At 38.2% G+C, this 27,258-nt stretch overlaps 1 protein-coding gene across 1 annotated transcript; it reads left to right on the forward strand.

Moving 5' to 3' along the window:
• Window positions 1-531: 531 nt before the first annotated feature.
• On the forward strand, window positions 532-26,951 carry LPIN1 (lipin 1; the record flags this gene model as incomplete). Its single annotated transcript, XM_009870858.1, has 14 exons — window positions 532-865; window positions 2,369-2,462; window positions 3,760-3,947; window positions 5,062-5,155; window positions 6,921-6,990; window positions 9,751-9,843; window positions 11,184-11,260; window positions 13,161-13,305; window positions 14,923-15,071; window positions 16,534-16,620; window positions 19,461-19,613; window positions 21,436-21,550; window positions 25,844-25,947; window positions 26,782-26,951. Coding segments are annotated over 14 exons (1,863 nt in total), but the record flags the coding sequence as incomplete, so codon positions are not given.
• Window positions 26,952-27,258: the final 307 nt, after the last annotated feature.

The raw sequence follows: 27,258 nt of genomic DNA on the forward strand, positions 1-27,258 counted from the left end.
TAGCAGCTGTACAGCTGCTGTTGTAGGAGTTCAGCTCCTGTCTGTAATAACACCTCCTGTCCCACACTGAGAGAAGATCTAGATTTGTTCCTGTCAAGTGATTTAGAATCTCCATCTGAGGTATAGGCGGTGTACCCCTCTCCTGGTCCTTGAGAGGATCCTTGTTCTGTAACGACTCCAGCCTGTGCTCTGATCTCATGTTTGTTGGAGATACCTTCTGTTCTTCAGATTTTGTGCAGGAAAGGAGGGGGGCAGGGTAGGAGCTGTGATGTGCTTCCAAGCACGTGCCAGCTAAGTGAGAAACGAGGACTGTAGAGCACATTGCAGAATAAGTCTTTCCTGGCCCCATGAGACAGGTTAATTTTGTGCCAGCAAACACACAGCAGAAATGTCTTTTGTACACTGTAGTTTCCACCTCAATTAGTCGTGGCTTTCTGCTGTGGTTGCTTACCTTGAGAATCTGATCTAACTGGAGTGAACAGAACGGGTTAAACTCTGGCTATTATATTTTTTAAGTGCTTTTCTTTATAGCAGTCTGCTTATTGTTCCTCACAGGCCAGTTCTCTGCTCAAAGTAAAGGAACCCAGCATGATGGATGTAAATCCTTCTGAAAGCACTTGCTTTCAGGTTATCCCAAGTGCTTCTGTGGAGGAGTTTAACACTGTGTCTCCTCTGCCTGCCCTTGGACAACCAGATGCAGCAACTGCTGAGGAAAGTGAGCCTTTACCAGCTGAGACAAATAAGCCAGAGATTGAGTCTCCAGGAGCAGCTGTACCACCATTGCCTGCCAATGAAGAAATAAAACAAGCTGCAGCTTGTTCAGCCCAACCAGCTGGCAAGACAGATTCCCCTTCCAGAAGGAAAGGTAAAGCTGTTGATTCTGCGTTTTTATATGTATGATTTTGTCTTTAAATTTCATGGTGATAAAGCACCTCATGGCCATATAAGTTAATCTATGCCCTGAAGGCACTTTCAGGTGTGGAAAGGAATAAGTTTTGGAAAGAACCTTCAAAATCTGAGTTATGTAGCAGGCTGTTCTCAGGAGCCATGGAGTGAGATAGAAGTTTCTGCTTGGTCTGGGATTTTTGATACTTCTGTGCCTATAAACAAGACTGCCAAAATTGCTCTGAATTCGTCTATATTTGACAGACTCAGGAATTTCACTTTTTTGATACAGGCACGCTGTAGGTGTGTTATTGCACCTCCTCTGACTATTTTCTGAGTTATTACATGTTACTGGTAATTGTGGAACCTCCCTGCTCTACTACAGAGTTGTGTGATACATCTTTTGTACAAGCAACAGAGTTGCCATAGAGGAAGGTGTTTTTGTTCCACGTGAGCCATTTCAGTTTTCTGTGGTACACATCCTGTCCTGAATTTGTGAAATATTATTTTGCTTTTCTGTTTCTTAATTTTTTGCCTCTATATCCATAGTATTTTATAATAAACGTTACACTCTTCACGTGAAAAGTATTTGCTTACCGATGTTATGTTTTAGATCTCTCATTATTCTATAATTATATAAGCCTAGTTTGTGCACCTGCTTTTTCATTGGTAAACATACAAGTTTTTTAGCCACATCTCCATGCGTTCCGTTGCCTTTGAAAACAAAAATGACAGTGTTACTCTGCTTATTATTCTGCCTTTATGTAACTTTTTTTTTCCTGATTGCTTTTCTGATGTTTGATGTTGGAAATTGGGACAGTGAGAAGTTGGGAGTTTTAGAATGAATTTTGAATTAGAGTTTGGCTTTACAGTGGTTACTTGTCTAGATGCACCAGCAACAACAGGACAGTGATGATTGTGTGTTGGTACTAATAAAAGACCTGAGAGGGCTTTTTTTGTCCCCTTCAATGGTGCATGTACATTCACAAAACACCAGTTGTATGTGCTAAACAGTAATTTGTCTCCATAAGAAGACTATTATAGTGTATTAGTGACTATGGTATATTCTGTTGTGTTACTTTCTTTTTGCAAGGGGGAATTGAAGATTAGTTCTCTGAGGGTAAATGCTCTGCTTGACTTACTGTGTTAACAGGCCTATGCAAATACTGAGAGAGTTTTCTTTTGGCTGTTTTCGTACACTGACTTCTAATTCCAAGTGTTTCTGTCTGGGGTAGGGAGGCTTCAGCATATCTCAAAACTAGTCCTCTTTTGACCCATTTTGTGTGTTCGAAGTCTGAACGATGTATATGAGCAACTTGTTTTGAAATTTTTGGCAGTACTGTTTTATACAAATACAGTTCACAAACTGTTACGGCTGGTCTGGTTTCTCAGTCTTCAAGTGAATAGTTAAACAGTAATAACAGTTCTGGCTTGTTACTCAGAAAATGCTCATTAATAGGCTTATTTGTGCCGTCCCTTACAGAAAAACGAAGCCGGCATCTTGGTGCTGATGGTGTCTATTTAGATGACCTCACTGACATGGATCCAGAAGTTGCTGCACTTTATTTCCCCAAGAAGTATAAGTCGTTTGCTTATATTCTTACTATTTAAAGAGCTCTTGTCACGTCTCAAATTTAGACCAAACTCTTCCCTGCCAACCAGATAAGATCTCTTTTTCAGAGTCCAAGCAGAGGTCAAGGCAGAAGGAAGATAAAACTGTGGAGAGGAATACTAGAGCTCGTGGAAGGCTCTGCGTTTGGGTCTGAGAAGTGGGCTTGAAACTGATTTTCTATTTTAGTCATTTAAGCATCATATATTGATTGTAGATTGTTATGTAATGTACACTGATGTTTGTGAGTGTTACTCACATGTCCTAGGAGAGCAGTTGGCCTTGGGATGTATTTATCTCTATGTCCTTGCTGATTGCTGCAAAGAACATATTTTACTGTTAACAGTATTGGCACAAAATTATTGCTCTAATGCTCTTCTACTGTGAGTGATCACCTATAAATATAAATATTAGAAAATATTTTTGGAAAGCACGTTACGGATTTATTTATGAAACTGTTGTACTCTGAACATACAATTTCCAACTTGTTCTGATCTTTATTAGAGCCTTATAGTGCTTTTTCCACATCATACCCTAGTCATCTCACTAAATAATTGAGCAACAACTAGTGTAGCTTGCATATTTTATTTTTCTTGCTTGCTTGCTTAAACTCAGCTGTTGCAATATTAGCGTTTCAGGGAAAGATTAGTAATACACAGAAAAAAAATTGCACTGAAAATTCCTTTCTCAAATGCATTCATATAAATCTGGAAAGCAAAGAGAGTTTGACGAGCCTGCGCTTTGTAGTAATGATCTCATCTATACACAGATTTTAAGTGGATATAATGATTTACTGTTTCTTAAAATGTCAATCCTATTAGTTTGTATATAGAGTATATTATTTGTATGTATGTGACATATAAATACAAAAACAAGCACATCCTTTGTTTTGGCTTTAGCTGTTAGTTTATATAGTTAGTATAAATTTAATAATGAACTAATATGTTTATTCTTTTTCCTGTGTGGGAATAGTTCTACTAGTACAAATTCTGCTTGTAATAGCATTATTTTTTCTTCTAAGATGGTACAGTTTATTGTCTTATTTTTCCTATATCATTAATAAATGAAGCTATAATTATAAATGCCTGGCTCAGGCAAGTAAGTAGAAGCAATGAGGCATACACTACTTTGTTTAAATTTTATGACAAGACCCAGCAACTTTTCCTTTTTTAGTGAGTGTGTGTCAGATGTAAACAGTGCTTGTTGAAGGGAGAGAAACTGGAAATGAGCACATGACAACCCAATTCCTGATTTTTCTTTTCCAGTGGGGATGCTGTCCAAGGCAAGAGCGCGAATGACACTGGGCCGCGGTCCGCCAGCCACTCGCCGCAGTCCGTCGCCAGCTCAGGTGTGGACAGTGGAGCTGAAAGCACCTCGGATGGAACTCGAGATTTGCCATCCATTGCCATTTCTCTCTGTGGAGGCCTTACTGACAACAAAGAAATAACCAAAGGTACATACAAAACTAGCTTCGAGTTACAGGCATGTGCCATCAGCCAAGATTTAGCATCCGAACCGAGGAAGCAGTGCCCTCTTGTGGCTGTACGCAAGAATGTACTGAGAAAATAAATACCTGGAATAAGTTTACTAGCATTTCTCGTACTTAAAATCATGGATTTATATGGGACTTGTGATTTTTTTAATACACTTCAGTAATCCACTGTATACCATTCTTTTAAAAAAAACTATTTCGTTGGTATTTTTATTTTCTGAGAGTAATACGTTTTGTTGTCACGATAGTGTTACTAATACTTTTGCCATATTGTACAATATATAGCTAGGAAATTCCCAGCTGTTGGTTTCAGGAATGAAAAAAAGTGGTCTGTAAATGGGAACACGAGAAAGAGGAGTTGGAAACTCTAACCTGAGTTGCTACTCTACCTCCAGTTTCTTTTGTGACTCTTAGATTTACAGTGCTCTGTGATTTAAACTTCTAGCTGTATAATGTGAAGATAAATGCATCAAGACTTGCAATTTCTGCAGTTTTGAAAATCACATGAGCCCAATGCTCATGATGAAAATCATGATTGCTGTTCAGAAGCTGGTTATTAAAACATTTCAAGTATACGGAGATTTGTTGAAGTGGTATTTGTTATCTGGATCACTTGTTAATTACATGGATTTTGTGAAAGGAGTCACAAGTAGTAGAAGGGAAGTTTATTCATAAACATTTTTGTCTTGCTGAAGGCTGTGGTTTACGTGTAGGTAGAGCCCATCAGTTCCTGTTCTGAACTTGGACAGAGGATCAGTGAAAGGCATGACAAAGTACGTCCTTGCCTTGCTTAAAAGTCTGGTTTTCCTCACAGTTCCATCCCTGAGCTGTCACTTAGCTTGTGTTTTGAACAGGAAAGGCATGCAGCAGGTAACAAAGAAAGCCTCAGCATCTTCTGAAGTTGAGTCTCTGAACATCTTTCTTCCATATTACTGCTAACCTCAGCACCCTGATAATGAAGGGCTGACTCTGAACATGAAATCTACGTGTCTGAGAGATGCTAAAAGTTTTAGGTTGGCCCGTCCCAGGCATCTATAAATACAGACTTTACATTTGTCATTTTTTTCCCCCACAGAAGAATTCTTAGAACATGCAGTAACTTATCAGCAGTTTGTGGACAATCCTGCTATCATTGATGACCCTAACCTTGTGGTTAAGATTGGAAATAAGTAAGTATATTTCAGGAAAAGAAAAATGTACTGTTGTAAGGAAAAGACTTCAGTGCATTAGGTCAGTTTAACCATAGATGTAAAATAGATTTTTTGAGTGTTCATAGCTTAGATTCATCCAGAAAGAGTTGGCTCTGTGTTGAATTCAGGCTCTTCAAGTTACATTTCCTCTTTTAAGTTGAGAGTAAAGAGCAGCTTGAAATGACCTACTACAGCTAACTGCCACGATTTGAATTTCAAGAAGCTAGTATTAAATGCTAATAGCATTCACACTCAATTGGCAGAATAAAAATGAAATAGGATGTGAACTTGCTAAGGCTTGCCCTGAGCTAGTTTCAGTAATTAGTATTTACAGTGCTATGGCAGCCTACTTGCAAGCACTCTGTACCCAGCAGTTTGTCTATATATATGGAATATTTTGCACATATGCCTCTATAAAGGCATTACTTTTCAAGACTTGTCAAAGTTTGCCTGCGAAGTATAACATTTCTACTTATACAAGGCTAAGATGTTATTTAATGTGTTTTAATTGCTGGTAGGAGTGTGGCACATGCCTGATGCAGTCTGTGCCAGATGCAGCTTTTTGAAGGATGTTTCAACGTGAGAGCTCCTTGCACCTGGTGTGCAGTGGCACAGGGTAGAGATCATGGCACTGTGTAGCACTTAGGCTACCTTTAATTATAGGCATTACTCATGCAAATCTGATGTGCCTGGTGCATCCCTTATGAGGAAATGCTGAAGGAGCTGGGTCTCTTGAGCTTGGAGAAGAGGAGGCTGAGAAGTGACCTCATAAATGTTTATAAATATGTCAAGGGGAAGTGTCAGGAGGATGGAGCCAGGCTCTTCTCAGTGATGTCCAGTGACAGGACAAGGGGCAATGTGTACAAGCTGGAACACAGGAGGTTCCACCGAAATATTAGAAAAAACGTTTTCACTGCGGGAGTGACAGAGCCCTGGCACAGGCTGCCCAGGGAGGTTGTGGAGTCTCCTTCTCTGGAGAGATTCAAAACCCACCTGGACGCGTTCGTGTGGGACCTGCTGTAGGTGATCCTGCTCTGGCAGGGGGGCTGGACTAGAAGATCTCTATAGGTCCCTTCCAACTCAGCATTCTGTGATTCTGTGTAATAGTCCATACTGCGTATGTTACAGCCTCATATCTGACCCTCTATGGCCTGAGGCAAAATACTTACTTCCCTGCTACAGTTCTCTGAATTTGGTGGTAGTGTCTACCTGCCTACTGATATGTTGGGAAGAGAGGAGTACTTAGTGAGGAACTTACTGTTATATTCTCTGGATGTCACCTGAGCTTCAGCTTCTCTAGACAGATGGATGATAATACTGTATTTGTCCGACTGCAACAAGAGTTGGCCCACATTCAGTATATAATAGCAGAAGCTTGATATCTTACAGACTACGTCCCTTAGTGTTTACGTAGTTCCTTGATGGAAAAGCAGTGAAAACAGCTTGTAAAAAACATAGCTCGTGCTGTGATAATTAGGAATAGTAAGGACATGATGAATTAAGGACAAAGCCTTTCTTCTTAAGGACCCAGCTTCTCTTGCGTACCTTGAAGAGCGTATGCTATAAATACCTGTGAGTGTACTGTAGAATAAGGTGGGTCTGTTACTAGTGGTGCAGGCCAGAGTTTGACCCATGCTAAAGAGGTTTCATGGCTTTAACCTGCCGGATGATAAATATTAGGTAGATTGTGAGTTGGAACCTTGGGATTACAAAATGCAGTAATTGTCTCCTTTTGCATGCGCAGGTACTACAACTGGACGACAGCTGGTCCCCTTCTGCTGGCAATGCAGGCGTTCCAGAAACCTTTGCCAAAGGTGAGATTGAACAGGAAGGCTGGTAAGAGGAGGCAGGGAGGAGGGCTGTTATACAAAAGGATCTACACATCAGTAATATTTGTCCAGATGTAACCATTCACCTAGCTTATGCTAAGGGTTAAAGCAGCAGGACTAAATTTAGTCTCTTAATAGTGTTTATTTGCATCATTACAAATATTCTGAAGGATGAAAACTTCTGTTTTGGGCTGTAAACATTAATGTATGCTAGTGCTTGCTGTAGCTGAATACTTGGTGACTGCTTTCCATTTTATCTTTATGCAACATATATTATCAAATAAAATGGAGGTCAGAAATTTTACCTTCAGTGGATGAACTTCAGGTACTAGATAAAGAAGGCCTGTAGCTTGCTAGTTTTCTAGTTCTTGGTTGTGTGTTCATAACTAACCGAGATAGGTAGTGACAGTTCCGATTTCATGACAGCTATGTATGTTGGCTTAAATTAAATGTCTTGATGAACTAAGTTCAATTACGTGTGACCTGGTGCCACACAATTGTTCAGGACAGAAATACACACTACTATAAATTCATATAAGGAAGTAGTATCACCATTGGTACTATATTGTATCCTGCCTAGCTATGGATTTAGTAGATTTTGGAACCTAAACTTTCCTTCTGCCATTTGCAGCACTTTTGTCTTTAATCTATGTGATTCAAATGCTATCTCTATTACCATGAACATGGAATAAAAATAGAAAGTTCTTCTTAGCTCGACATTGCTTATGTATGCAGTCATGCGTAGCTGCACTGTAGTGCCCAAATAGAAAGTAAATTAATCCTAGAAGTCCCAAATATCTGGTAAACCTGGCCTGGATTTCAAGGATGTTGCAGAGCCAGATGTTTTGTGCTTTACTGCAAATATTCTGGTAAACTTTAAAGATGGGATTCACCTCACAGAACTGAAATGCCTGCAGAAGGTGTACAGTTATTCTATTCTGTATTTGTTAGTCATTTCCACAGAGGGATTTAGACCTTGATAGGTGCCTACCAGATCTTCAGTGGCAGTAAAGATAATCCAAAGTAACTGCATTTTTAATTAAACACTTTCATTTCTGAGCCAGTGTTTTTGGGAGTTTGCCTAGGATGGGCAACTGGAAAGAACTGATCTGAAATGTTTTTGCTGTCAGCGGAAATGTTAATTTTTCAACAGCATTGTGGTTTCACCATTATTTATATAGGTCATCAGTTAAGAAAAGTCTTCCACGAGTGTGAAATTCAGGGCATTGATTTTTTTTTTTTTTTTTTTTTTTAAATAATTTATATTCTGAATGCTGATGACTTTCTACATAGTGCAGTTGGGAAGGTTTAGGTTTACTTGTCTGAACTGTACCTCTGACACTAAAATTACTCGTTTATGTTACTGTTTATGCTACCAGTTTTCATAATGACTTGTTAATTAGAGCTTTGATTTGCTGTGATAATGGAACTAAGGAACTGACATACTAAGATAGTTTATCAAAACAAGCTTTATGAAGTGCTTGAAAATGGGAATTTTTGCAAAAAAAAATCGTGTTCTGGAAAAACACTTAAATGCATGTTTAATCATAAGCATGTGAATTATCTCACTAAAAGTCCATAGGACATCTGCTTGAAGGTGTTCATGTGTTTGAGAACCTCCTTAAATTGTAGCAATAGTTCTCAACAGCGGCATTCCGTTCTCAACAGCGGCATTCCATTCTCAGTAGCTCCATCTGCTCCTTGTTTTTCTTATTTTTGTTTGTAAAGTTCTCAACTTATTTGCTCAACCTTATTCCTCTGTCGTTTCTTTCTTTTCTCATATACTTTAGATAGTATAGTTAAGAAAACCTAGGGAGAACTGAGAAAAGGGATGCATTGTCCCATGCCTTAGCTGACCTCAACCTTCTCTCTTAATTGCTAAGAGTCCTTATGGTAATTTTATTTTTATTTTTACTTCTACTTTTTAAAAAAAGTCACTAATCAATGCCACAGTTTTACTTGAGTGAATTTGACAGTGGAGGCTCCTATCTCGGAAAGCCAATGCCTAAGCTGTGTTAGGACGTAATGAACACTGTGGCCACGTTTACTGTAGTATTTTCCTCTTTTGTCTTTTGCTTCCTCTTTGGGTGACAGAACTCAGCTCCTCTTGTTACAATGCATAGTCATTACAGGTATTGAAAGACATTTTTCTATGCTGAGGTCTAGTATATATGTAACTAATGGAAGTAGCCAGGGTTTAAAAAAAACAAAACAGTTCTAACATTGTCAGACAATTCATAGCATCATGCTAAACTTATGAAAGCTAGTAACATCTTTGCTTTTTTCCAAACTGATGATTAAATATGTTATTCTCTTTTAAAAATAACTACAAAGTTCAATCTTGCATGTTACCGTTTTGCATGAGAGCTCCTTCAGGAAGTGATATATTTTTTTCCTGTTTTTTAATATAGTTTGCACTAAGTAACTTCAAAACCGATAGATTCTCCATTCTAGACATTATACTAATATCTGTTTATGCTTTTTTTTTTATTTTTATCTTTTTCATTTTCTTTTTAAAAACACCATAAGTATTCATGCTTAAGTTACTTCAGAGCAGCTCTGGATACCATTAGATTTTGCTTTAGTAGAATTTATGGTCCACAGACAGTATGTTTACTTTTATTCTATTTATTATCAGTAAAAATTGTGTGTTTGGCACTTCCTTTCATTTACATGTATCAGGTTGTCCTTTGTTTTGGTTTTGTTTTGTTTTGTTTTTTTTAAGTTACCATCCATTTATCACAGGCCACTGTGGAATCTATAATGAGGGACAAGATGCCCAAAAAAGGTGGAAGGTGGTGGTTTTCATGGCGAGGGAGGAACAGCACTATTAAAGAGGTAAGTTTAAGAAGCAAGCAGGATTTCCTTCTGATTGCAGTGGGAAGGCTAGATACCTCTATATTCATCCCTCAGAACGTTACTTCTGAGAGTAACTTAATATTCAGTTTGACTGAGGATATACTTGTTGAAAAGATGTTTAAATGGGATCTAAAGTCTGACTTCTTTTAGTTCAGAAAGCTTTGAGTCAGATCCTACCTGAATCATTTGCCTGTAGTGTTTTGGTTCTGCATTGATTTTCATTACACAAACAGTATTATCTAATGAATTAAATTTATTGGGTTTTGTGCAGATTGCTTACCTTTCTACAGTTTCTTTTGGTAGTTGAAGAACAGACTTATTTACAAGTATTGTGACCTGTAAAATTCAGCAAAAACCTAAGATGGAAAACTGACTGTATATTAGTTTTAAAGTCTTTTTGAATTTCTTTACTGAGCATTAAAAGTTTGTGGTAATAGTCTGAAAGCCATGGATGAACATTAAAGAACAGTGAAAAAAGCAAAACTTTATATGAAATACTGATCTCCTGTCTAGACATATTTAATCTTTCAAGTTGGCTAATAAAACTTCTTCATATTAATTTATACTACTGAAGCATTGGTACTTGAGGGGATAAAATTACTTCTAATACATTTTTATGGTTGTGCCTCAGTCAAAGAACTTTTTTAGCCTTGCATAAAATAGCCATGGTACTGATCTGTGGGTAAGGGCTTCAGAGATATTTTTACAATTTGTTGAAGTTTTTAGAATTTCTCTCTGAGTGGAAACATTTGGTATCTCTTGCACTGTGGAAAGTGTAAATGGATAAAGGGAGGTGTCATTGGTTGTGTGTCTTAATCATTCACTATTTTAAGATCTTGTGGCATGAAATTGATAGAGCTTAGCACCTACTCAAGATAAAAGCAGTGTGGAAAATTTTATTGAATTAAAGATTTTAATGATTCTGTGAAAGGAAATTGTATTTTTTCCTTCTCTGAGTCATACTTTGATTTCCCAGGTGAAATTTAGCCATTTGAGGTGCATGAAACTGAGTAGTTATGAGATTGATCCCAGAACTTCAACAGTACAAGATGTGAAGTCTGATGTTTCTGTACTACTTCCATATAAAACTAAATCTTAATTCTTCTGAGTTCTGTACTTGCAATTTTTAGTTCTTTGTGTGGTCTTCATTCTTTAAGAAAACTGTAAAGTTTTACTTTGCCTACAAGTGAAGGAAACAAACACACTGCTATTTTTTATGCATCTGTAGAAGATAGAATTTGATTTTCAAATATTCTACTGAAAATATTAGTTCTCTGCCCAGAGGAGATGCACAGCTTCTCACACTTGTATTTTTACAGGAATCGAAGCCAGAGCAGGGTATGAGTCGGAGTGGATTTACAGGAAAAGACTCTCCACAGATGAGCATGGCAAATAGGTACCCCCAAAATGGAAGCAAGCTACTCCTTATATTTGAACAAAGAAATACTTCATCAGTGAATTTATATATGATTTTTTTTATTTACTGCATCAAATAAGCGCTCTACCCCTGCCAGTGTTGCAGACCTTGTGAGTGTGCTCTGGCGTTTCTGTGGTTTGGCTGGCAGTGCTGTGACACGCATTCCAGCTCCTTGAAAACAAACAATATTTGGACCAGTTCTCCAAAGCTGTGTGTGTCTCTCTAGAGTTTTTAAGGGAACATCATAGGTGATGTCGTGCTGTTACCAGATCCCAGTTGCTAAAATTTATGATTTTCTATATCTGTGGCCTGGCAGTATTTTCCTGCATATTTTGAGATGTTCAGGGACTTTCAGAGTTTTGTTTTCACAGGCAGTAGTCATGGTTTTCTATTACTTCTTTCAAGGATTACAGAAGTCTCTTCCTTCTTGTGCTCCAAACTAGACATACTGTATGGCCGGAATCTCTTCTTCAGGACGGTCCCATAAGATGAGCTTTAACTTGCTTTGGAGGGCTGAGTTTGCTAGGGATGGCTCTCCTGTGTTGCCCCTTTTCTGTACATATAGATATTACTGTACAGACAGCCTGCCTGTGTGCTGTCTGCACTCAGAGCTGAAAAGGGTTGCATTCTGATATGCTTTATACTTATTGAGGATCACTTTTATGAAATGAAAGGGTGTTAGCTGTCATTCGTTGTTTCTGGAGGTTGGCAATTGTAGTCCCGACGAATGTACTGGAAGGAGGATTCCCTGTTCTGCAGGAGATTGGCTGTTATCTCAGTTGTCTCTCTCGAGTTTGTGTAAGCCACGGCATAGATCAAAAAGGTTGATTTTGCTCATAAGGGTGACAAGTGCCATTTAGGTCTCTTTCTGACATGGTGGTTTACTGATAAGCTTTAAAGTGGGATTAAGACATCCAAGCAGACTAGATACTGTAACTGGCATTCTTTGGTTGAATTTTAACTGACCTTTAAATCTGTCTTTAACAATTTATTGCTTGCAAGCAAAATGTGACAAGTGGGTTGTTGAGTAAAGCTTTTGAGATCTGATCTTACAAAGGATGAGGTAGCTTTTAAATGTTGCTAACTGTGTCATGTGGTACCTTGGTATTGGGTCAAGACTTCCTAACATCAAACACCCAGCTGTAATCGAAGTAAGAGGTCAAATGCTGATTGTTTGAAAGATGAGATTTGTAGGATCTGAAAGGATATTTTACCTTCCATGTAAGGTGATAGTTTTGTTTACTGTAAGAAAACTCTCTGTGAATAAAAATATCCTGAGCAAATTTCTGAACAAATTGTAGCAGAAAAATAAGTAAATTATGTGTACTTAAACAGAATTCTGGTGGTGTGGTGTTGTTTTTTTTTTTTTTTTCATCATCATGTCCTGATTGGGATAATCCTGCAAACCCTGGAAGAGAATACTTCAATGATCTAACTTTTCCATTACTTTAATTAATTGCTAAATTCTTTTGGGGAGGAATGAAGAGGGGAGAAGAGAAAGCCAGCATACTGAACACCCCTTTATTCTGAGAAATGAGAAATTTTTATAGTTATAGTATCTAATGAGTATTATTTTTAACACCATGAGATTTTTGAGTCAATATGGCACATTAATTTACATCTGTTAAGTAAGGAAAACTAGCTTATACACAAGTGAATGGTTAGAACAATCCAAGTATGAATAATGGGTAAAATGTGTGAATGAAAATTCAGCATTTCATTGATATATTTAAAGCCATGATGTGAATGACCTCCCGTGAGACTACTTAGGAGCAGGGAATCAATGACTTATTTGGTGACTCACTGTTAATGCATTTTTAATGGATACTGAGATGCATTTAGTGACATAACATCATTTTCTGTGTGTGCAATGTTCCAGAATAAAAGATGAGTCTTCTTCAAGCGATGAAGACCCTAGAGCTGCCAAACAAAACCTCGGGCCATTACAAACCAACTCAAGTCATCTCTCATTATTGTCTGGAATCAGTTACAAAAAAACTCTTCGACTCACTTCTGACCAGCTTGTGAGTTAATTTTATATCATTGTTCTGAAATGTCATTTCTAATACAAGATGAACTGTTATTCAGGCTTGCAAAGCTTCATTAGCTCTTTCATCTTGCATGTAATTCTCTCTCGGTATGTTTTTCAAAACCCCCCAACTTTTCCCTTTTTTCAGTATTAAGCATTAAAGTACCTTGCAGCAAGTGAAACACTTGCATCCCTGCAAGTGTTCAAGACCCGGCCGGATGAAGCTTTGAGCAACCTGGTCTAATGGGAGGTGTCCCTTGCTGATGGTGATGGGGTTGAAACTAGATGATCTTTCAGGTCCCTTTCAAGCCATTCTATGATTCTACGAATGCTTCCATGGAGAAGGCATCAATAACTTCTCCGGGTAACCTCTTCCAGTGTCTTACCACCCTAGCTCTTTGAACACTCTCCCCTCACTCATGGTCAGGCAGTCTCATTTTTCATAAATACGGTTTTCTATTTGTAACTTCAAGAAGAGCTACTTGTCAAATCACTATGAGGCCAGGCTATTAATTTCTTTGCAGCCAATTCTCTTCCTCTGTGACAGAGATGTTTTGACTAATGGTGACCAAACTCTTGCAGTGTTGTGTTCTGCACATTACAATTTGATCTGGAAAAATGGACTTCTTTAAGGAAATATTTTTTTGTTATCTTCTCTACCGCCAATTTATTTTCTGAAGGAAACCCTCCACAAGCCATGCAGCATTCAACAGCCCATTGCCCACCGCCTGAATAGTGTGTAAGAAATGTAGAATTTTTCCCAAGCACAGGTGGATTTTTTTGGTAATTTTTTGTAGCAAACAGAATGCAAGGGTTACACAAATACATTGATACTTCTTTTGTTCTAAACCCCTGCAAAAAGTAGTTGAAGTTAAAACAACTTTTAGACTGTTTTCTTGAAGAAACGGTGTGTGAGACTCATCAGTTACCCATGAGTTCTGTATTCTCACCTCCTTCTCACTTTTTAACTCACTGAACTAAGAAAAAGAGTTGCTTAAAGTATTAAACTCCTGCACATTTTCTGAAAATGAATAGTTAGGTCCTCAAATAGAATCAAATCAATAGTCTTTTGCCCAGTATGTTGCTAAGTGATGTAGGAGACAGTGGGAAGGAAGGGCAGGAAAGTGGCAAAAATACGGGAGTTTGTTGGAGACAGAAGGATGGTAGAGCATATAGGTAGGTTATTGTAGAGAAGAGATATAATACTATAGAAGAGAAATCCCCATATAAACACTTTTAATTAGAGCTCATGGAGCTCCTTGTTACCCACATTTCTCTCTGCAAATGTATCTATGTCTCAGAATGGAAAATTAAATAGTCCCTGTTCCATAGTTTGTTATTGTTAATGTGAACTTTTGGAGATTTATTTTTTCCTTTCATATTCCTGACCGTGAAACAGATTTTTTTGTTTATATGTTTTCTTCTGCTCTATGAATCAATGCCTAATGTCCACCACACAGGGCAAACCTTGGCTATCCTTATTTAGACAGTAGCTCTGCTGAAAGCAGTAAGATTCAATGTGACCAAGGTACTGATGATCTGCGGCTTTGTGTCTGCACTGAGCAATTTCACGTGCTCAGTTTGTTGATTACTTGCTGATAATGTCTTGCAGAAAAGCTTAAAGCTCAAGAGTGGCCCTAATGATGTGACCTTTAGTGTTACGACACAGTATCAAGGCACATGCCGCTGTGAAGGCACCATTTACCTATGGAACTGGGATGATAAAGTTGTTATTTCTGACATCGATGGAACAATCACACGGTGAGTTCACAGAAGGGGAGAGGCTTTGTCTGCACGGACGAATTGTCCTTTGGACTAAAGGAAAAAGTAATTGACAGGGAATTTTGAGTCACAGAACCATCTTATTCCAGTGTTTTGGGGGAGATTGTGGTTTTGGGGTTTTTTTTTCAGTTTGGCTTTCAAACAACACAAGAATTATTAATTCCACTCTAATATAATAAAGACATGCCATAAATGCCTATTTGTCACCTATTGGTGTTCCATGATAATATTTACAGCAGTATCGCAGGACCTTCTGCAAAATCATAACCTTTTTGCAGCATCACACTTATGAAGTACTTTGGCTACATTAAAAAGAGGAAACGTGAATTCTGTTTTAAAAGGTATTACTGGAACATTCCAGTGAGACACATTATTATTTAGAAGTGCCAGAATTGGAATTTGATGGCAAGTGTCACATTAGTACTTTGGGTAGAACCCACAATTTTGGAGTGATCAAAATGATTGACTCATTAACTGCCTTTTAGTTATTTGTTTATTTAACGTAGGGGAAAACCATTGTGTGTAGAACAGGGAAACACGTAATAAGAATTTAAGCATTACCTTTCAACCTTTTGAAACTAGATGCTTAGATTTGTTTCAAAATCTATTTCTTTCAAAATCAAACTTAGCTATATCTAATTATAAAAAAGAGGGAAAAATAGCTTCCAAGAACAATCTAGGGTGAACCTTGGTTTAAATTGAAACTACTTCTTTCCTTGTAATTTTATACATTGTAGGGCAAACTCTTTTTTTTTTTTTTTCCCCCATGTATATTCCCCTTGCTTTGTTTTCTTAAGCTTCAATAAAGTGAATGAGATCTATTCTCACCTCTGCTGTTGAGCTGACCAGAGAGTTACTGGATCACTTCACCTTACAATACCATTGCACACCGAGCCTAAGCCACTACCTAATGTTTTCCTTTCTTAAGATGCAAGATATTCAGAGTGTGGATTTCTTGCTGTATATCTGTATAATGCTTAGTCAAGTGAGGTGATAATTTTTTGGAATTTCTAGATGTTATTGTAGTGTAAATAGTTTTCTTTCATGTAAAGCAGGAAATACACTGAACCTAGTATAATTATTTCCTAATAATGCTTTGTGTGTGACCAACTGCTGCCTGCTTCATGTGGAGAAGTGCCAGCCCACTACATGGGTCTGCTTGATAGCCTCGTTGTTGTAACTTCCATGTTACCTTATGGGCCATGAGCTTGCTCATGGAGACAAGTCCTGGCCACAAGAGTAAATTCAAACAAGATGGCCAAGGATGGATGTGTCAGTTTATCTCAGAAGAAAAGGGAATAAAGTCATCCTCTTCTGACCACAAACAATACTTTACAGAAAACCTTTTTTTCCTTTGCCGGAAGCCAGATAACTTAGAGGGTTTTGCATTGTAAGTATTAGCATGATTTTTTTCAGTTCAATTATATTTTCTTTTATTCAGGTCAGATACTTTAGGTCATATTTTGCCAACTCTTGGCAAAGATTGGACACACCAAGGGATCGCAAAGTTGTACCATAAAGTGAGCCAGTAAGTATTCAGTAAATCTGTTCATACATCTCTCTCTTGTTTGTGTTTACTTATTTTTGAGTAAAAATGAATTATGTGTTTACATAAAAATTAAAATTTCTCTCAGATTCTCTTGACCTATAAAGGCAACAGTTTCATCAGTATCTCATCACTTTAGTTATGCTTACACAGTGTAAACATCTGCTGTATGAAATCCAGAGTAAAACCTGCTTTGTGTGGTATCAAAGGCAAACCCCTGAGTAGTGGTTCCTCTTCCAGCCATCCCAAACAGATAGCTACAATTAGTTCCAAAAGCTGTAGTAACTGGATTGAATTGTGCAGCTGCAGCAAGTGGAGCTTTCTTTCAAGCTGGGAGTTTTAGCATCATGAATTTGTAAGACACTAATACGCTCTCCCTTCTTTCCTTCTTGGGGAGCTTGTGAAATGCATGAGGGCTGTTTGGCCTAGGGCAGTCACTGTGGGTGGAGTTCTTGCCAAACTTGACTCATCTGGAGTCGTGCAGGGATGGAATCTAAAACACGTGGGATGAATCCAGTTGGAGGAGTTCCCTCTCCAGTGGGTAGAAAGGGAGATTAGATTTGGGATGTCTAAACATTAGGCTTCTAGCCAAGCAAAATAAATCTTGCCCTTAGAGCACAGCGCCATGTCTTACCTTGAGTAGGGATAGACCTATTTCAGATACTCATTGCTAATATTCTTGTTGGTTTATTTCTTGTGTAAATAATGATGAGTCAAATACAATGATGATGATCTTGACTATTGATGATTATACATTTTGATTTGTTACTTCTGTATATAAATATTCATTGTTATTTCATTGTTAAATTGAAAGTTAGGAAGGATCAGTCTTAAAATATTTTTCTGTCATTTTGAGAGTAGGTGATAAGTAAACATTGCTTTAAGTGGAATTTAAAGGCATTGAAAGTCAGTAAGACAGATGCTCTGAAGAGCCTGAGGAACAGGCTTTTACTTGGCAACACCAGGGTGAGCTGTTATTAAAGCTCAGTAGCTGACCTGCACTGATGCCTTTTGGTTCATGTTAATAAATACCTTCTGTGCCACTTTTCGTGGAAGCACTTGGACACTTGCACACTCTGTGTAATCCATAGAGAGAGACAGGCATCTTCCAAATATGGCTCAATATACCTGACATCTAATTATGTTTTGATTTTTTTTTTTTTTTCACGTTAACTTTTGAAGATATATTGGACAACAGTAGGTCGGCTGTGCTTTAGGTTGGTTAATACTATTAACAGGGAGGGTATCCTGGTATGACCTAGAACAATATATAAAAAAAGGGATAGTTCCTATGATGAATCTGAACAGGAGAAAACCAGTCAGACCATACACATGGAGTGATGTGTGGGAATGCTACTAGGTGAGCAGGGTGAGTGCAAGAGTATAGGTGTCCTGTTGGTTCCCTGGATACATTCTGCAATGTAGCCAAGCCCTTGTGTACACCGGAGGGTCAGAGACAAGAGTGTGGTAAGTCTTCTGATGGGCAATTGAGAGGAAAACAAAGGAAACGAAGAGAAAAAATAACTGATGTCTGAATGCGATCACATAAAGTATCCGATTTTAACTTTTACAAGGAGAATTACTGATTGCAGTCTGTTTCGGTTGATATTTGTTTTACACAAAAAATAAAATTGATTTTCTTTTAATATATGAAATTCATCTGTTCTTATGTATATTCAAATTACCACAAATGTTTAAAGAGCCTCTGGTACACATCGCAACTATCTTCTAAATTAATCTCATTTGTTCTGTGTACTAGGGTTATGTTAAGGTTCATTTATTGCTTTTTGTTTTGCACAGATGATGAATTATAAATTATGGATGATGGAATCTAAATTATGCCAGAGATACTTGTCTGTGCTTTTATTCTGTATAGACATATGTGGTCACAGAAAAGACAGGACAGCCTGGGAATTCACACACTGAGTAGTATTTAATTCTGTGTGTAACCTCTGCATTACATTTGGTGGAAATGCTCATTAATTTTTTTAATTGCAGTTGTTACTTCTATGCCTGCCAGCATTGTCAATTGTTAGGGCTTTGGTGATCATAAACATAGGGAGGGAAAATAGATTTGAGTCATGTTGTTTTTCAAATTACCAAGTTAATTATGTAGTGGCTAGATATTACAGCTGAACACCATATAAATGTTCAATAGTTAGACTTAATGACTATGCGTGCGCTGAATACAGTATTTATTTTATGAACAGTAATTTCTTTGTAGGACTTGAAAATTAAATTGTTATTAGGTTGGACTAACATCACTGGGCTCCATTCAATCATGAAAAGAACCAAGGGTAACCTGTGACTTCTGCCAAAACTTTTATTTCGGTGTCAAGTCAAAGATTACTTCTCGTACTGTGTTTTGAAGATCGAATTTACTCTGACTTGAAGTACTATGTTACTGCTGCACATTGACTGGTCTTTTTGGAGGGGCCCAAGAGGCAGGAGTACAACACTGTTGATACAGCTTTATGCCAAGTGTTTTTCTCTTGGCAGATGTCATTTCAGTTACTTCTAAGGAGTATGGCTCCAGTAGGCAAGGATAGATAGAAAACCATATAAATTCATAAATCAGGAGGAGACCAGAGATCAGTGAATCATCTTTAGGCGCAAATCTTTTAAGCACAGCGAACGTAGACAGATTTAATTATGCAATTTCGGGCACAAATGTTTTTATTCCTTTCAAGTAAGTCTAGGTTGAACATAAGTCTGTTTAACAGTGACAATTGATTAACGTAAAAATAAACCCACAAAATTATTAATGACAAAATGCCTGCTTTATTTTTTACAGTGATTTCTTGTTTTATTCCTGTTCACAGAAATGGATATAAGTTTCTGTATTGCTCAGCACGTGCTATTGGAATGGCAGACATGACCAGAGGATACTTGCACTGGGTCAATGAGCGGGGAACTGTGCTGCCTCAAGGGCCAGTCTTGCTGAGTCCAAGCAGCTTATTCTCAGCTTTTCACAGGTAATGCAATTTCACTTTTACGCAGAAAGAAACTCGGAGGTTAGTGGAGGCTGAATTCTCAGCTTTTTTTAATGGAATTTCTTGAAATAATTCATAATATTTTGTGGCATATTGGTGCATAATCTAATTAAGAAGCAATTTAGTTTGAGAAAGACCAAAATTCAGTAGTTGCTTTGTTTATTTTATCTTTTAGACGTGCCTCAGTATACATCTGTGTTTTGTTTTACTAGTACGTACTGCCTGTTGGTTTCATGTGTCTAACGCAGTGTGTTAATGAATAGCTATGGGAAAAATGTTCATATACTCATAACAATCACTCTTACCTTGACTTCTAAGGTGTTCCAATTGGCATAAATATTTTTTTGTGAAAAAAACCGACTTGGTGGGTTTTGAAGAAATAAATGTGAAAATGAACTTTTCACGCTCCTGACTGCACTGTGGTATTCTGTGTGGGCAATGTTCGCTTCTTCTAGGTGTTGAACTGTAATAAGTGAATAATAATAGCACAGTTTATGAATACTATAACTTCTTCCTAATTCAGTGAGGCATGTGAAATGATTACTGAAAATATTTTAAGCTGTTAAAAGCTGCCGTGACAGGATATATTCATTAGAATTTTTAATGAAAGGTTGTTCAGATGTTCTCCTGATTGAGTGACATGCTACAGGCTGTTTTACTGGTTGTGTTCTAAATATAAGAGACCTTGGAGGTATTACAGTGCACTTCTTAGACTGATTAAATAATAAATGCAGTGAAAGGGTAGTTACTGCTATCTTATGCTCCTCATATCTAGAGTTGTATTTAAAGTGATACTTTTTTTTGGATATCTTGTTTAGACTATAGAATGCCCAACTTTGAGTGTTTGCTATTTTAACTGCTGTGATGTGGACAATAAAAATGGCTTCATTGTTATCCAGTGATGTAATTACTGTGCTTTTGAGGGCTCTGAGATCATGTGTATGCGAGACTGAGGAAAGGTGGTTTCATTCCTCTTTTGCATATTCTCAAACTTCAACTTACACGTGGAGCTGCTGTTCCAAAGGGCTACATTACTCTTAGGAAGCTTCTATACTATTCCCGTCTTCCTTAACATATGTGTTGGTGCTAGGGTGTGGGATTCTGAGCTTCTTAAGGGCTTTTGTGTCATGCTGGCATCTTCCTATATTATGGGAGTTCCAGACTCTGCCACCTGCTCAGTCTCCTTGCCAAGAGAAGCTGTTGTGAAAGTGCTTTTGCCCAGAGATGAGAACTCCTCTGTTCATTAATGAATTCTGTAAGGAGCAACTGAAGCAAAATAGAAGATTCCTTTATTCCTTAGCTACTAATAGTGAACAGTGATGGAGGACCCTGATTGTAGAAGTATTTTAACAGGCTGAGGTGCTTCTAGTACTTATGGAATTGCAGTCTTTTTTTTTTTTCAGTAAAAAGAAGGTGCTATACACAGTGAAGGCTAGTATGATTTGTGAATCATTCTGCAGTTCTCAGGAAGCAGTTTACTTGATGACAGTTTATATTTTGTAAGTCTTTGTTTAGCAGCTACTCCCTGTAATAACCATCCTTACTCAGTGGCCATCTTTACAACATAGGTTTCAATAGAAGTTCTCTTGCTTTAGAGGACTTATATCCTGTGTCTATTCTGTAAGCTTGGGAATGCTATTTTGTCTTCATGGGCATTGTGATTTCCACATGAAGATTTACTGGAGAAGGGTGGAGGTTCTGTAGGAATATCTAGCTAGGTGAAAAATGTTAAATAAAGGAAATAAAATGAATTGTGCTGTATTTCATGTGTACTTACTCAGCCTTCTTTTTTTTATCGTTTCAGGGAGGTGATAGAAAAGAAGCCAGAAAAATTTAAAGTTCAGTGTTTGACAGACATCAAAAATTTGTTTTATCCTAACACAGAACCCTTTTATGCTGCTTTTGGAAACAGACCTGCTGTAAGTAATAGCTGGATTTATTTCCATTGCAGAGAACAGAAAGGTTGCTTTTATTTCATAGTTCTGTACATTAGAACCTAAAAGCTTTAAATGAGAGTTAAGAATGTTTTATTAGGCCCTTTACAAAGGAAAGTATAAAGGTTCTTCCTCGAAGACCTCACAGTATAGGATGAAAGCAAGATGCAGGGTAACTATACTTTATCTGCATAAGTTAGCCTAACAGTAAATATTAGTTGAAATCTTAAGCTTAAGGATTTCTTACATAGTTATGTGAAAACACTGATCTCATTTTACTCCACACTGATACCATGTCAGTGAGATACCTCTGTACAGATAAAAAAATCTTTCAGTTGAGTAGTGGTGGGACTTCAAACTCTAAGTACACTCAGAAGAACTTGGGTTGTCCCACTGAAATCAAAAGGCTCTACTTTGCATGTTGTTTGAGAGGGGAAGATAGATCTGTGTCACCCGTGTCAAGGCTGTGTAATTGAGCTGTAGGCTTTTCTTAATCCTGTCCTAGCCCAGAGCATACTTCTATGCATCCAGAAAAGGAAACGTTCTCAGGGGCTAGGGCAGAGGTAGGGACCCCGGCATGTGAGTATCCCTTCTTTCAAACTATTAGCATGCTCCAAGAAACTGTTTTCACACTGGCTGCTAGCAGTCTTCCAGGAAATTTCTGTATATGATTTCTGTGTTAGCTTGAGGAATTGAATCTCTCCAATGAGCATTTTATATCATCATATGGGATATGATATATATGTGATATATAGGAAGGGGGGTGGTGTATGTGGAGTAGCTATTTTTTGGTTTTGTGTTGGTTTGTTGGGGTTTTTTTGTTTGTTTTTGAGGGGAGTGGTATAGAGAGTTTAATAATACTGACACAGTGTCAAGAGACTTCCAAGCCTGAGAATGGGCACCCACACTGTTTAGTTTACTAGTGTAAATATCACTAGTTTGCTAGTGTAAATAAATTGTAAGTGCCTAAGGAAGGACAGAGGCTTTGTTTCACTCAAAATCTTTGAAAGTGTCCCACTGTCAGAAGAGGACGTATAAAAAGCATATTCTTTAGATGTTAACAGTTTCACTGGGCACCTCAGTTTACATGTTAAGTAAACTAGGCAGTTGAGCCCTTATTTGTGCCCAGGAGCCCCACAGAGCGTTTGGTACTTCCTGCAGCTCTGTATTGGCAGGTAATATTTCCTGGAGAAACTGGTGTTTAATATAGTAATGTGTAACAAGAAACCTGGTAACACCAGTGTGGAGTTTATCGCTAAAAGACTGTTGGCATGCAGCTTGGGTGTATCCACCGTGTTTTGGAAGCTAAACCCACTTAACTGTTTGCCTGCATCCTGGCCATGCCACTGCTCTTAAGAGAATGGACTTTGAGCTTTCATATTTCCTGGTATGATTAGTAAGAGAACACTTTGGTTACCTCTTTCCTTAGTTGGTGGAGAGAAATGGGATGTGTCTGGAGAGTAATCCAGGTACTAGGTGACCATCTTTCTCCACTGATTCCAGGAGAGCTAAGGGCTTCTAACCGAAGTGCCCAAGGACCACGGATCCCAGCCTGATCTGCTGTGACAGCTGAGATGCCTTCATTAGCAGATACATTCATAGCTTTGTGAAATTATCAGTATAAATGTGGACATTGGCCATTGCCAGCATGAATATGAGCATTCAGAGACTGAGCAGTTTAGATACTGAAATGCTGGACAGATATTTTGGCACTGAAGCCATGGATGTTTTAGCAATATTTGAAAGGCTTCAGCGTGCCTTGCTGATAGGACTTTATTTCTATGTTTGTCTCATATTTTTTTAGGGTTGCTAACACTTATAAGCAGTATTTTTTTCAGCTTCTTCTTTTGGCAAATTACGTTTTTAAAAGCATGATTTTGAAGGTCCTCACTGTCTGATTGCTATATTAAGTTCCTATATCATACACAACTTAACTTCCATTATCAAGGTACCTTTTGACATGGTTTTGAAATAACTTTTTAAACATTTTTGTAGTTCCTATTATGATTTATGTCTACCTCTAGTTTCACTTTTGGAAACTTGAGGAAATAAAATCATTATTTTCATACATACTTCAAGACAATTTCAAGTAAGAATTATTGATAACTACTCTGATGACTGTTGGAGTGCAGTTCTCAGGTGTGAGATGTAGCACTGGCTTTGTGAAGATCAGGATCATTGTTTTCTCATTTTTCTGCAATGCTTGGCTTTTGGTTTTTTTTGTTTTTTTTCCCTGGGCAGAATCGGGGAAATTTCGATTCTCATAGGTGTTACAGGTGTAGATCATGCAAGGACTGCCAGGATGCTGAATTCCTGAAGTGACTTGCTCAGTTACTTAATTTTTTTGGAAGAATCTTTACAATATAGAGATAAAAATAATTTTTGTATATTCATTAACATTCTAGTCTTTCACTACCCTAGATTTAAAAAATGTGTTTTATATTAGTAAAATGGAAGCTTGTTTTTGCTCTGATCTTCTGAGGGTTATTTCCATCTTTGCTTTTGTCAAGCTTTCTTCAGAACTTATTCATTGTTTTCCTTAACAATTTGTATTTCTTAGAAGACACTCCTAATTTTTACGTCTAAGTGTACTTGCCAGAGTTGCATCTGCATTACCTGCTGGGGCTCACTGCTGCTATTTTGGCATATGGCACAAATCCAACCTCAGGAGCTAAAAGATGTTTCTCAGGGTTTTGAATGTGGACACAGTTGTTACGACATCCTTTTGTGACCTTGTCCTTATAAACTAATTGCTATTTTACACGTCATTTGTTTCAACCTCTGTATGCTGTTGCAATATACACAGTATAATGCACTCAGGAAGTTAAATACTCTCTGAAAGAAAAATGAAATCCTAGAATCATAGAATGGTTTGAGTTGGAAGGAAACTTGAAGATCATCTAGTTCCACCCCCGCTGCCATGGCCAGAGACGCCTCCCACTAGACCAGGTTGCTCAAAGCCACATCCAGCCTGGCCTTGAACACTGCCAGGGGAAGGGCTTCCACAACTTCTCTGAGCAACCTGTTCCAGTGTCTCACCACCCTCACAGAAAAGAATTTCTTCCTAATATCTGGTCCAAATCTACCCTCTTTCAGTTGGAAGTTGTTACCCCTTGTCCTATCACTATACTCCCTGATAAAGAGTCTCACTCCTCCGTTCCTACAGGCCCCCTTGAGGTACTGGAAGGCCACTGTAAGGTTTACCTGGAGCCTTTTTATCTCCAGGCTCAACAACTCCAACTCTCTAAGCCTGTCCTCATAGGGGAGGTACTCCAGGCCTGTTTTTATGGCCCTCCCTGCACACACTGCAACAGGTCCATGTCTTTTTATGTTGGAATCTCAAGAACTGAACACAGAACTCCAGGTGGGGTCTCACAAGACCAGAGTAGAGGGACAGAATCACCTCACTTGTCCTCCTGGCCACGTTTCTGATACAGCCCAGGATGCGTTTGGCCTTCTGGGCTGCGAGCGCCCATTGCTGGCTCATGTTCAGTTTCTCACTGACCAGCACCCGTAAGTCAGAGAGCTGCTTTCAATCCACTTATTGCCCAGCCTGCATTTGTGATTAAGGTTGTCTGAACCCAAGTGCAGGACTTTGCACTTGGCCTTGTTGAACTTTGTGAAGTATGCACCGGCCCACATCTGCAGCCTGTCCAGATCCCTCTGGATGGCATCCCTTCCCTCCAGCGTGTCGACCGCACCACACAGCTTGGTGTCGTCGGCAAACTTGCTGAGGGTGCGCTCGATGCCACTGTCCATGTCACTGATAAAGATGTTAAACAGCAGCGGTCTGAGTACTAACCCCTGAGGAGCATCACTCGTCACTGGCCTGTGCTCAGAATTTGAACCATTCACCACAACTCTTGGAGTGTGACCATCCAGCCAACTCCTTGTCCAGAGAGAGGACCACCTGTGAAATCATGTCTCTCCAATTTAGAGAAACTGCACATGCTTTTACACCAAATATCATTAGCCTTTTATTGAATGTTATTTTTGTGTCAAGGAAAGTTACTGAAGAGATGATTTTGATTGATAGCTTAAACTGAAGTGGCAAACTCCTTGCCTAGCTACAAATTGCCTGTTTTATGATCAGTTTGTTAGACTGACTTCATTTGTATTGTAATGGAGAATTTCAGTTATCATATAACTAGGTAAATTTAGTACCAGTACTTTGCAAATATGTTGTTCTGTATAATATATTCTAGCAAGAATAAATCTAATTGTGTAAAGGCAGAATAATGATTTTCTTTTTTTATTTTTTTTTTCTCCTCTGCTTAGGATGTTTATTCATACAAACAAGTGGGTGTTTCTTTAAACAGGATATTTACAGTTAACCCCAAAGGAGAACTTATACAAGAGCATGCAAAGTCAAACATCTCATCGTAAGCAATCTCTTACCTCAGCATCTTTAAGACAAAATTAATTTGCTGTTCTAATTTATGACTCAAGTTGCCCAAAGATCCATTTGGTTTTATTAATGAAAGATTACGTAGAATATTTCAAACAAAACATAAAAAATGTAGAATAAACTACAAGCTTTCCACTTTCCTGCAGTTAAACTGACAAAAAAACAATAAAAAGAAGTTGTTTAGTACTTACTTTAATATATTGCATCTACTTTAATCATGTAGAGGAATTACCAGAGTGTGAGTTAGTTTGCATAAAAATGAGACTAGCTGGTTTCCTGAAGCCATCTGCCTTTTCATGGCCTTTTCAATATTTCATGGGTTTGGAGCTCCTGTCTAGAAGAGCCCAGAAAAGAATATCTGAAGATAGGGCTAAGAGCTTCCAGTAAGATGCTCGGGCACTGAGCGCCTAATGCCGAATGGAAATGGACACTCTTAACATTACAAAGGCCTTAGTGGAAAGGGAGCCATATGTGTATAAAATACAAGTAATCACTTGAGCAGGAAGCTGCTTGAGACAAGCTGGACAAAAATGGAGAAGCAAAATACAGGGCTTGAATTTTTTAGCAGGTATCTGGGTGGAAAAGGGTATCTCTTTCCTACTAGGTAAATATCATTGCTTAGAATGAATAAATTTCTTACCTGAATTGTGAATCTTCTCTGGAAGCTAGGCTTCAAAACGGAGTTTAGTTTAGTTCATTTGGGGCAGGGGCAAGAGTAGCCGTGCCTTAGTGGGGGCCCTTGTAAAAATTCAAAGCAAGAACCATCTGAAATGGTTCAGCATTCTTTTTTTTTGTCTTTATTTTCCAGCTATGTCAGACTGTGCGAAGTGGTAGATCATATTTTCCCTTTGTTGAAAAGAAGCCATTCTTCAGACTTCCCTTGTTCTGATACCTACAGTCAGTTCACCTTCTGGAGAGAACCTCTGCCGCCGTTTGAAACTCAGGATACACATCCACCCTCACCTTAACTGCATCTCCAAACTGTTGGCCTCAGCTCAAAGAATGATTTTGCGCGTCTCGAAAGAACACCACTTGGCTTTTGCTGTTGACAGTTCAGCTGGAATCTGTGATGTGAGCATTGTATTCTTCTGCTGCGAGCAAATTTAGAAATGCTTTGTCATACTTAGTCACACTTCCAGATGGCAGCAAGGAGTCTTACTAGGACTAGCAGTTACATTTCTGTCTCTTCATCCAGCTCCTCAAATTGTGCCATACAGCTTCATTATTTAAGGTCAAATAAAAGTGAAGTGATGTTGGAGTTGCGGTTAAACATGTGGCCATAAGG

This window comes from Apaloderma vittatum, unplaced genomic scaffold (genome assembly GCF_000703405.1).
Source record: "Apaloderma vittatum isolate BGI_N311 unplaced genomic scaffold, ASM70340v1 scaffold8366, whole genome shotgun sequence".
NCBI classification, from domain to species: domain Eukaryota; kingdom Metazoa; phylum Chordata; class Aves; order Trogoniformes; family Trogonidae; genus Apaloderma; species Apaloderma vittatum.